Source organism: Bos mutus, chromosome 2, assembly GCF_027580195.1.
Source record: "Bos mutus isolate GX-2022 chromosome 2, NWIPB_WYAK_1.1, whole genome shotgun sequence".
Classification (NCBI taxonomy): Eukaryota; Metazoa; Chordata; class Mammalia; order Artiodactyla; family Bovidae; genus Bos; species Bos mutus.
In genome coordinates, this window is record NC_091618.1 from 73,429,677 (window position 1) to 73,442,326 (window position 12,650).

General features: G+C 42.1%; 1 protein-coding gene across 2 annotated transcripts in view; it reads left to right on the top strand.

Moving 5' to 3' along the window:
• Window positions 1-12,650, top strand: part of ACMSD (aminocarboxymuconate semialdehyde decarboxylase) — a 61,543-nt gene that overhangs the window by 22,207 nt on the left and 26,686 nt on the right. Inside the window, exons 4-8 of one of the 2 annotated variants that reach the window (XM_070389658.1) lie at window positions 419-468; window positions 1,822-2,058; window positions 7,067-7,160; window positions 9,724-9,819; window positions 10,892-11,064. In XM_070389658.1, coding sequence (XP_070245759.1) covers window positions 419-468; window positions 1,822-2,058; window positions 7,067-7,160; window positions 9,724-9,819; window positions 10,892-11,064 — 650 coding nt within the window. The remainder of the gene's footprint in view (window positions 1-418; window positions 469-1,821; window positions 2,059-7,066; window positions 7,161-9,723; window positions 9,820-10,891; window positions 11,065-12,650) is intronic. The other variant, XM_070389667.1, reaches the window with a different exon arrangement.

A 12,650-nucleotide genomic window follows, 5' to 3' on the forward strand; every position in this document is an offset into this window, starting at 1 on the left:
AGTGGGACTCTACCCAGACTCACTTAGGAGATGAATTACAGGGCCAGGAAGGTGACTGAGAAATATACTCTGTCATGCATGACCTAAGATGAGACACCTTAAAAAAACTGATGGGGAAATGCCTTGCTTAAATACAACTTCACAGTTGTTGAAATAAGCTTTGAAAAATGGGCATTTTCGTTTTTCTTCAATGATCTCATTTTTGTCCAGCCTTTCCTCCTCCTCTTAGAACTGAGGCTGAGGGATGAGGGAAGCCTAGGGCAGAGAACCCTGAGAGAAGGAGACAGGGAAGACACAGTGAGGGAGGGGAGAGCAGAAGGAAGGTGGGACGGGGACTTGCTAGGCTCCAAGGCCCTGGGAGATGCAGAGGTGCCTGGGTCATTCTTCTCACTGGTTTTGCCTTTGGTTCTGTGTCTAGGAGTGACTGTGCAAGCCCTTTCCACGGTTCCTGTCATGTTTAGCTACTGGGTGAGTGTGAAATCTCAATCCATCTCCTTGGTGAGCAAAGGCTCACATCCAGTTCCCTAGCAAGTAGACAGATGCCTCGTCTTGACATTGCCCACTCAACTCTCCTTTAGAGATCAGCAAGGCCCCTCACACTTGCACTGTTCTCTCCCAGGCCTGTCTTCCTAGTTATGTCCTTGCTCTAGAACTCCATAGTCCAGTATGGTAGCCAATAGCTGCATGTTACTATGTAACTTGAACTGGATTTCCACTAGACAGCACAATTCTAGACTCAATCTTAATCTCCATCAGAACGACCTATTGACTCATTCCTGCCAAGCGAGGCTCAGTAACTGACAAGCCAGTTTATTCTAAAGTGATAAAGATTTTGAGGTGACGGGAGTGATGATGATGGCCTAATATGTTGCCTCTCCCATGGAAATACACACAATTCGAAACAGGATTCCTTGAGTTGGATGTCTTTCCCCAAGTGATTAAATCTTGAGTGCTGAAAGTTTCAGGCATGATGGCAAGCCTGCAAAAGGACACTTTTGTAAGTAGTTGGAGGTACACTAAGTACCCACTCAACCAAATAAATATTCAAGCATGTGGTGATTTAAGGAGCTTTGGAAATTCCAACCTATTCTCACCTCCGCCACCTATGCTCATAATTCCAGTATCAGTGATTCAATACTTATCTGTTCCTATGATAAAATTCACCGCTTAAGATAAAAATACCCTAAGACCTCAAGATACCTGAATTTACCTGATTGGGTGCTATTCTAACTGGACAACTGGCATTGCTGGAGAGTACCAGATTCTTAGCAGTGGGGTGGCATGATGTTGAAAAGAAAGACAGAAAGGAAGGAGGGAGAGTTAGGAGAACAGAAAGCAAACGTTGTCTGCATCAGCATCTTGCTATTAAGGTAACTCTTTGAGTGTCACCGCCAACAGGAAGGACAAGGAGAAAGACAGGGACAGGAGAGGTTCATGAGCAGCCTGACATCCCCAAGGAGGTGTGACAAGGAGGTGCCCGGATATCCGGCTCAGTTCCTGGTGTGGGTGGGGGGAGCCTTGCAGGCTCCTATTTGGGTTGGTAGATGGTCTGCCCTCATTCTATGTCTAGTGTAGGATTCCAGGCCCTGATTACATCAGTTTTCTAATTAATCAGCAATATCCTAGCAGTTTTCTTTACCTTGGTAATGACTGGCTTCTGGGTCTTCTGTGGCCAAGTGCCTATCTCAAACTGTGCTTCAGGTTTATGAGGTGTAAAGCCACTGGGAGGGACAAATGATTGAACCTAGAGGAGGTGCTGAGCAGAGTAAATATCTAAAGTAGGTTTTGAACCATGTGCTTTCCCTTGCCTCTCTCCACCAGGCCAAACCTCAGGACACTTTAGACCTGTGCCAACTTCTGAACAACGACCTAGCTGCCACCATTGCGAGCCACCCCAGGAGGTTTGTGGGTCTGGGGACGTTGCCCATGCAGGCCCCTGAGCTGGCGGTTAAGGAGATGGAGCGCTGTGTGAGGAAGTTGGGCTTTCCCGGGGTTCAGATCGGCTCCCACATCAACGAGTGGGACCTGAACGCACGGGAACTCTTCCCAGTGTACGCGGTGAGTATGAGGTGCCCACTCAGCCAACGTGGAGCAGGCACTGTGCTGGGTGTCCCTGGGTTGGAGAAATGCCTGATGACAAGCTGGATGCAGGGGGACTGTGGAAAGAGCTCCCCCACAGGAAGGGCCATCCTACTAAAAAAGGGACAAGTGAAAATGCTTCCCAGGGCAGCCTTAACTCAGTGAAATCTCTCTTCTTTTGAGCTCTCTTGCTCTCCTTTTAAAGTTTAATTTGGAATAAAATAGATAACCAACAAGGACCTACTATAAAGCACAGGGAACTCTGCTCAATATTCTGTAATAACCTAAATGGGGAAAGAATTTGAAAAAGAATAGACACATGTTTATGTGTAAACAAATCACTTTGCTATACACTTGAAATACAACATAGTTAATCAACTGTGATCCAATATAAAATAAAAATTTTTTTAATTTAAATAAAGAGGTTTCATTTGGAAGCCAAATTATTACCCACATCACAGCTACTGTGCAAAAGGATCAGGTTAATGACAGGCCCCAAAGTATTTACTTTTGCTTTGGAAAAAAATTCTTATCATTTTTCAAAACTATGAAGTAATCCAATTGTGGAAAATATAGAAAAGCATAAGGAGAAAAATAACTATACATAAACTAAAAAAAGCAACAAGGATTTACTGTACATCACAGGGAATTAAACCCAATACCTTGTAATAACCCATAATGGAATATAATCTGCAAAAACAAAAACAAATCACTATGCTGTACATTTGAAACTAACACAATATTGTGAATCAACTATATTTTAAATAGGAAAACAAAAATAACCCATAATTCTGCCACCTAAAGATGATTAACCATTGTTAACAGTACATTTATCTTTTTATGTGCATACATCTGCATATTTTATATTTTAATGGAATTGGAATTCTATTATACATGTGATTTTATATTCTAATTGAGAATTTCTAACCTAAGTGAAAATTCTCTCAATGAGTGACTTAAAGTAACTGCATAGTATTGCAATATGTCTTGTTTTATTTAACCGACTCGCAATTAAGATACTTTTTAAACCATTTATTTTTAAATGTAGTATAATAAAAATATGCAACAAAAATATACCATCACAATGTTAATATTTGATGATATTAGATAGTAAACGTATAGCTGTTCATTGTACTATTGTTTATAACTTCCTATATTTGAAACACTGCATAATAAAATATATCTTCACAAATGCAGTGCCAGCCATTTCTGAAATATCCAGCAGAAGAGTCCACAATCCCATGGTCCTCTCTACTTTGGGAGGTTCTTTCTGTACCTAAATCTGCTTTCCTTAATTCCAGAATTCAAGATGCATAATTCTTTATTCAATTGCATTTTTAAAAAATTTCTTCTGTCCTAGAATTATAATAGTATCATTTTTGGTTATTTTCATTGTAAACACAAAATCTTCAGTAATGAATTAAGTAGATGTTGGTGGACCCATCAGGTACTATAATCACTGATCATTTATTTCATTTATTATTTATTGAGCTCTGACTACATGAAGGATGTTTTCCATGTCTGTGCCTATGGACACTGCCCACCAGTTGGGGGACTGCCTGTTAAATTGCCTCCTAATTACCTGAAAGATTTAATGCTCCTCTAAATATCGAACTCCCAGAAGATTATTGGCTGCAGTGGCTGAACTGATCCAGCAAAAGTTTTCTAGAAACTTTAATGAGCTCTAAAAAGAAGATTTATTTACTTGTGTATAAAATTGTTTCAGCACAGTATGAGCAAGCCTTCAGCTATAAGTCATTTTATTATTCATCGGACTTAGCTTTATGAATTACTAAGGTGCTCAGAAAGCAACAGCAGCCAGTTGGGGTCCAAATAGATATTTTCATTTATGTGATCAGTTCAATTAATCATTTTAACTAGGCTGTTTTGGGGTCTGCCAGTCTCTGTGGGGATTCAAGAAAGCATCCTGGCCCCATTTGACTTGTGATGTCCTGGGGTTGACAGCACATTTGTTTGGTTAGCAAGACTTGCCAGCCTCACCACTAACTTGCTGAAACAAACAAGAGGAGTTTCTGTGAGCCAAACTGGCTTTGTCATTGCGAGGTCAGCCAAAGCTCCAGAGCACCTGATTGTCCCCCTAATCTCCTAGACCTCTGTTCTCAGTGAAGGAACCCAAAAACATCAGTTTTCAGGTATAAAAATGACTTTGTTGTATGAAGCAGAGTGGCAGTGGAAAACTGCCTACCATTTATTAGCCAGAAGACCTCAGTAACTTACTTAGCCTCTATCTGCCTTAGTTTCCCTCTCTGTAAAATGGGAATAATAAAAAGTACTCATCTCCTAAAGGATTAAACTAGTTAACAATTGTGAAATTGCAATATATATGATACATACATATATGCATGCGTGCTAAGTCAAGTCAGTCATGTCCAACTCTATGCAACCCTATCATCTATAGCCCACCAGGCTCCTTTGTCCATGGGATTCTCCAGGCAAGAATGCTGGAGTGGACAGCCATTCCCTTCTCCAGGGGATATTCCCAATCCAGAGATCAAACCCACGTCTCTTACGACTCCTACCTTGGCAAGAGGGTTCTTTACCACTAGCGCCACCTGGAAGCCCATATATAATATTATATATATAATATACATATATATATATATAACAGTTTTGGCACACATTCAGTCAGCCAATTCAGTCACTCAGTCATGTCCGACTCTTTGCGACCCCATGAACCGCAGCACGCCAGGCCTCCCTGTCCATCACCAACTCCCGGAGTTTACCCAAACTCATGTCCATCGAGTTGGTGATGCCATCCAACCATCTCATTCTCTGTTGTCACCTTCTCCTCCTACCCTCAATCTTTCCCAGCATCAGGGTCTTTTCAAATGAGTCAGCTCTTCTCATCAGGTGGCCAAAGTATTGGAGTTTCAGCTTCAAAATCAGTCCTTCCAATGAACACCCAGGACTGATCTCCTTTAGGATGGACTGCTTGGATCTCCTTGCAGTCCAAGGGACTCTCGAGTCTTCCCCAACACCGCAGTTTGAAAGCATCAATTCTTTGGTACTCAGCTTTCTTTACTGTCCAACTCTCACATCCATACATGACCACTGGAAAAATTATAGCCTTGACTAGACAGACATTTGTTGACAAAGTAATGTCTCTGCTTTTTAATATGCTGTCTAGGTTGGTCATAACTTTCCTTCCAAGGAGTAAGCGTCTTAATTTCATGGCTGCAATCACCATCTGAAGTGATTTTGGAGCCCAGGAAAATAAAGTCAGCCACTGTTTCCACTGTTTCCCCATCTATTTGCCATGAAGTGATGGGACCAGATGCCATGATCTTAGTTTAATGAGTGTTAAGCTTTAAGCCAACTTTTTCACTCTCCTCTTTCACTTTCACCAAGAGGCTATTTAGTTCTTCTTCACTTTCTGCCATAAGGGTGGTGTCATCTGCATATCTGAGGTTATTGATATTTCTCCCGGCAATCTTGATTCCAGCTTGTGCTTCCTCCAGCCCAGTGTTTCTCATAATGTACTCTGCATAGAAGTTAAATAAGCAGGGTGACAGTATACAGCCTTGACGTACTCCTTTTCCTATTTGGAACCAGTCTGTTGTTCTATGTCCAGTTCTAACTGTTGCTTCCTGACCTGCATACAGGTTTCTCAAGAGGAAGGTCAGGTGGTCTGATATTCCCATCTCTTTCAGAATTTTCCAGTTTATTGTGATCCTTTTGGCACACAGTAAGTGCTCAATAAATTTAGAGTTATCATGATTTTGAAGGTGTAAGTGACTTATTTTTATTTTCTCTACAATGTCTCATATGCCAAAGGTGATCAAAAGTATGTGCTAATTTTAACTGAACAGAAATGAACCATCACAATTACACAGAATGAAGTTTTATCCTCCTGAAGAGTGAAATCCCACCAAGATACCATGATCATGTGCCTTTATCAAGCACACACCATCCCAAGAAGTTGATATTCCCCAGCCTGCATCCACTGGTAGAAACCAACTAGCTCCTCTCCCTTCAAAATATTTATATCTCTTCCACTCCCTGGAACCTGTTGAATTAGAAGTCCTTTCTTCAATCCACACTTTGCCTGCCACTTCCAGAATCACCTGTTGTCCCAGGACTATTTCTCCATTTTGAAAATGTTTATGCACACAAGTCACATTGCATCAGCCTGGTTGGCCCAACTGTTTATATGTAGACGTAGGATGAATCATCCCAGCACTTTAATATATTTGGAAAAGAAATGCTCCAAGGAAATTTGTTTTGAACCATGGCAAGCCACTAATATTAAAAACCTGTTGAGAGGACTTTTTCTAATTAAACATTGTGTTAAGTAAAGGTCATGCCCTCCAGATGGTATTTCCAGTTCCCAAAAGGTCCTGGAGCAGTTGCGCTCATGACATTCTTTTCAGTACCTGCTTCGCTGCAGCACTGAGAGCTCTTCCTTTCTCAAGTCTTCTTGCTCACAGCAGCTCAGCTGTGGTCCTGAGGCTTTCTGAGTGCCTGTAGATCCCAGAAATTCCCACCTAATGTCAGACTCCGAGAGGCCAGATGATATAGGTCAGGCCAACTTGCTCCAGGACAGTCATAAGCCCCTGGCTCCCAGCCCATCAATTCCTCACTTTCCACATCATTGGGTTTCCAGGAGGGGCAGAGGAGGGAATGCTCCAACTATGACTCCAGTGATACAATCTGAACAATCCTTCTGAAAGAGTGGACCAAATAGGAACCGCCAGGTGAAATCTCCTTGGCACTTGAGGTGTGAGATCAATCCTTGAGCATTTTGCCAATGCTATTTTTGATTCTAACCAACATCCTTATTAATTCTAAGTGTTCTTTTTTAGTTAGTTTTTCAATGATTCTGTTATATAGATCAGAAAAAAACTTCAAAAATAGTTTATTTATTCAGATCAATATAGACCCAGAGAAAAGCAATACCCTAAAATAGTGCCCTATATTTGCTGGCTCATCCCAATAACCCCCTCACCCTCTGATTGCTTCTTTGAAGGAGGCTGAAAGGCTGAACTGTTCCCTATTTGTGCACCCCTGGGACATGCAGATGGATGGACGGATGGCCAAATACTGGTTCCCTTGGCTCATAGGTTCGTGTCAGCTTGTGATCTGAAAAAGAGAGTCAAGCCCTTGGTGTTTTCCAATTATCTATGCATGCTATTATGACAAAGAGAGAAAATATGAATAATTGACAGGATTGTGAGTTATTGAGTTCTTATTGCTGTATGTATTATCTTATTTAATTTTTAAAAGTTGAAGTACAGTTGATTTATAATGTTCCAAGTGCATAGCAGAGTGATTTAGTTAGGTTACTTCATTTAATTTTAATCTTATTCACACAAAACTTTATGAGGTTAACATTATAATAGCCTTGTATTTTTTGCCATGCCACATAGCTTGAGGGATCTTAGTTCCCCAACCAGGGATCAAATTCATGCTCCTTGTAGTGGAAACTCAGGATCCTAACCACTGAACCACCAGAGAATTCCCTAAAATATCTATTTTAAAGATGATGAAACTGAGTCTCGAAGTGGTTAGGTAAGCTGTGCAAGTCACATAGTTAAAAAGCAAAAAAGCAAATCTGTCTGACTCCAAAGTACCTCATTACACGGACTCCCAAAAAGTCTCTGAAAAAAAGCAGCCATGCCTATCTAATAGATTTTTTAGAAGCCAGTGATAGCATCAGCCTTTACAAATGAGAACCCTGGAACTGTGAGTAGAAGGTCAACTTCCCCCATCGAAGGACCAGACCTTCAAGTTCCCTGCACATGCTCTTCCCCACCCGCACTGTTCACTCATGCTTCCACCTGAGGATAAGAGGAGAGACTTCTACTAGGAAAAGGAGGCGAGATCTCTACTAGGCCTACCAGACTCAGAATAAGACTTGGTCTGGATTCTCTTTCTGCCCTGACATTTTATGCCCCTGTTATTGCTTTTGGAGACCAATGAATTTAGTAAGGCAGCTTCCTCCCAATCCCCCACCAAATTCTTGAGCAGCAGTTAGAAGAGATAACCTAAGAAGCCCCAGTGCTCTGCAGCTTCAAAGAAAATCTCTTCACAATTCACACAACACATTTTGACAAGTCCCACAAACATATCTGTATTGCAACTTCCCACAGGAAAAACAAAGGAGAGAGCATTTACACAGAGGATCATCTCATAACTTATTTTGCAACACAAATATATATTGATCCTTTCCAGCAGGTCAGGCCCTGTACCTGGCACTAAGGATATACCAAGCATGGGCAAAACCTCTGCCCTTCTGCAGCCAGAGGTGACAAACAAGTCCATAGATCATAAACAAGCAGACTACTTTCAGTATTTTATTCTGGATGTAAAGGCAGTCTTTAACAGACTGGAGAATTCCCAGCGGGTGGGGGGGGGGGTGTCATGATCCAATTCACATTATAAATATTCCACTTTGGCTCCTATATGGACAATGTACGTGGGGTTACTGTCCACGTGTGAGGCTACTCATCCCCCCACTGGAGGGAAACTCTGCCCACAAACCACTCTCAGATAGAGATGAATACATCATGCTTCCAGAATTCTCCAGAGGCTAAGGATTGAGGGAGCCAGAGGCCTCTCTGTCTATGGAACAGTGACAGGCCTAAGGCAGGATGAGCAACCAGTAAAGCCCCATTCGGCAGCCAGAGAGTCAGCTTCTCCAGAAGGCCCAGGGCTCAGTCACAGAGCCCCAGAGAGTTCTTCTTTCTTTTTTTTTTTTAAACATGAAACATGCTCTTTACTAATGACCCCATAGACTGTAGCCTACCAGGCTCCTCTGGCCATGGGATTTTCCAAGCAAGAACACTGGAGTGGGTTGCCATTTACTTCTCCACCACAGAGAGTTCTTAATCACAGACTGAAAAACAGTCATCTGGAAATATTGCCCAGATTGACTCCATGGACGTGAAAGCATCAGGTGTGGACCAGCCAGCCACCTCTTCTAGAAGCACAAAGCACTTGAAATCATTCATTTTAATCCAGTTACTTTCAACCTCAGCTCTAAGGGGGCAGCAAAGATTTGGCAGGAATATTAATATTAGTTGATACTTTCTGAGCACTCACTAACTGGCAAGAACTAACCATTATAATTCCCATTTTACAGATGAGGAAAACTGAAACACAGGGAGGCAATTCATATTTGTTGAGCACCTGTAATGTGAAATTCTGGCCAAGAACTTCCCCAATATCATCTTTGCAAGGCCTTGCATAGCCTTGCAAGATGGGCAGTACTGTCCCCATTTCACAGGTGAAGACCCCCAGACTCAAGGGCATTATATCAGTTTCAAAGGCCAAGAAGCAAAAAAAGTGAAAGAAGAAGGGTTCAGCCTAGACTCACTGTACTCTACTTGACCCACTGAATCCAAAATGGAAGCTGGAAGAATCAGGACAAAAGCCAGGTCCTCTCGCTCCTTGACTGTTCTAGCCATTAGATGACTTCACTTGCAAGTGGCAAACGGGGGTGTCCCAAGGTTTCTGCTTGCCAAAGTCATGGCCTGCATAAAACCAAGCCATGCTGGGGCACAGGGAAACTGTGTTTCTCAGCACTGACAATTACAGTAAGGTGCTATTCCCCTGCCATTAGCATCACTGAACCTCTTGCTTGTGGTGACAATCCCTATACATCATGACTGTTTCCTCTTCCAGGAATGCCAGCTGAGACCACTGCAGCCATCTGTTCCATGATCATGGGTGGAGTGTTTGAGAAGTTTCCTAAACTGAAAGTGTGCTTTGCACATGGAGGTAAGCCCCTATCTGTATTGGTCAGCTTGGGCTGCCAGAACAAAATACGACCACAGTCTGGGCAGCTTAAACCACAGAAATGTGTCTTCTCAGAGTTGTGGATTCCCAGGATCAAGGTGCCAGCAGGGTTGGTTTTTGGTGAGACTCTTCCTGGATTACAGAAGGCTGCCTTCCTATGTCCTCACCTGTCCTTTTCTGTGTGTGTTCACAGGAAGAGAGGTTAGGTGTGTCCTCCTCTTCTTATGAGGACCAGTCCAAGCTTATGACCTCATTTAACATTAATTATCTCAGTAAAGGCCTTACCTACAGATACAGTCACACTGGGGATCAGGGACACAATTTTGGAGGGATACAATTTGGTCCTTCTAGTCACTGTTTTAGTTATAAAATATATCATTTCAAGGACCAAATTCCACTTTGGAAGACAAATTTAGTTTGGCTGGCACAGTTTACTTGATTTTGCTTTGTCTGTTAGACCATAAGCTCTCCAGTTTGCAGTAGTCTTTACCATTCACTATTGTTTAGAAATAGGCTTGTTTCATTCCTTTACATTTCCTGCTTTCCTGTCTCTGTAGGCAAATGAGTCTGGAACTCTTGGTTACATACACAATATCCAGCTGTACATACTGTTCTCTAATCTGCTTTTCCTTCTCATCAGCATATAGAGACATCTTTCAATGTCAGTGAGTACAGACCATCATCATTTTTGATGGTTGTATGTATAGCAATATGTTTTATGGATATGCCATCATTATTTAAATATTTCCCAACTGATAGGTTGCCTCTGTATTTTTCTATCATAAGACACTTCATTTTTAAAATCTTGACCACATATCTTTACACACTTGGCTTCTCTCCCTAGGATGAATCTGAATTTCTAAATGAGTTAACTTCATTCTATATTCTGGCTCCTTTATTCTGGGTCATCTCTCAGCATTTGGAACCCAGTAGGTCCTCTGTAAATGTAGTTAATTAGCTGGGCTATAGGAACTTCTCCTTGCATACAACATGAGGATTGAAAAAAATCCTTTTCAAGTAACACTAGCCTCTCAGGAATGCGTTTTACTTGCAGGTGGTTCCTTCCCCTTCACAGTTGGAAGAATCTCCCATGGATTCAGCATGCGTCCTGATCTGTGTGCACAGGACAATCCAACCAACCCAAAGAAATACCTTGGTTCCTTTTATACAGACTCCTTGGTTCATGATCCTCTGGCCCTCAAACTGTTAACAGATGTCATAGGAAAGGTAAGCCAGAACTGCTATTCAGATAACTTATGGGGAGTAGAGTGCAGGATCAGCAAACAGTTGCCTGGTGTCTCTCCATAAAAGAGGTATGGGGGAAGAGGCATTAGAAGAAAAAAGAGGGACATTAAAGTATGGAATTAAGTTTGCTCACACGGGGTATCCTATCCAGAATCTCCTTCAACATAGACCATGTGTCACCAGGAAACCATCATGGATGTATGCCAGGGAAATCCCAGATAACCCACATGGCTGGTAGCTCCCAGATAAGTTCCTCTTCCTACGGTCACCTGTGTAGTGATCCTAAGGAAGTGACTCATCATGATGAGGTAAGCAGGAAAAAGCCACCAGTTTTGAAGTCAAATACACCTGAATTGAAATCCTGGCTCCTCATCTTATGAATTAGGTTAAGTGTGACTCTGTCAGGTGGTGCTGGTGGTAAAGAATCCTCACGCTAATTCAGGAAACATAAGAGATGTGGGTTCCGTCTCTGGGTTGGGAAGATCCCCTAAAGGAGGGCATGGCAACCCACACCAATATTCTTACTGGAGAATCCCATAGAGAGAGGGATCTGTCAGGCTACAAGTCCATGGAGTCCCACAGAATCAGACATGACTGAAGCGACTTAGCATTCGTGCAGAGGACTCTAACTGTCCTCATCCACTAAATGAAGGAAACTGGAACATTAAAGGGAGGGGATAGCACTGGTCAGGGAGGCAAGGGAAGATGCTGAAGGGTCTTAGGCACTATTTGAAATGTTTCTCTGGCCTTTATTTTGAAAACAATTTCTCTCATTTGGCCAAAAAGATCAGCACGGTAGTGCTTTACATCTCACAAGAGAAAGTCCTTCCTCTGTTGTGGTCTGCTAGCAGCTCTCCTGTTGATACCATCTACATATCTGAAGGCTGGCAATGTGGTACTTGGATTGAGAGTAGATTCCGAGGCATTTACAATCTTGTTTAGCAGAGAAAGAGGTCCACTATTTGAAAGTTGCAAGTAGTGTTCTATCTCCAGAATGGAGACTATATCTCACTTTAAAGCTGACTGTTTCTCTGGCTTGAGAAGCTCACTAGAATAAAAATGTTGAGCATTCTGGTTTGGGAATAAATTATGTGACTGAGCTCTGTTTCTGAGCCTTCTGGCTTTTGCGATGCCCCTGCTGAAATGGAAACTTAGCTAGTTGTGACTTCTGATTATTACTGGTTTGGAAAAAGGGGCTATGGGCAGGTGTATAAGTAGGAAACTACAAAATGGAGAAACTGAAAGATACTGTGAGCTCTGAACTTCAGGCAACAGAGGACAGGGACTAGGAAATTGATGTGGAATTGGGAAGGGTCATTCTCACTACCTCCCATCAAGCGTAGTATCCCTGGTATTCCTGACAATGGCAACTTGAGGAAAAAACACCCTCGGCAAATATTAATATAACAACCATCCTATGAGGAATATCATTAGCACCTTTAAACAGAATTCAGGGCAATATACATTGGCCAGGAGGTCACAGCAGAAGAGGAAGAACATGGAAAATGCCTTGTGGTAACCAGTGGATAGACTAGTTAGTAAGTACATCCCTTTTATTGACTCAGAAA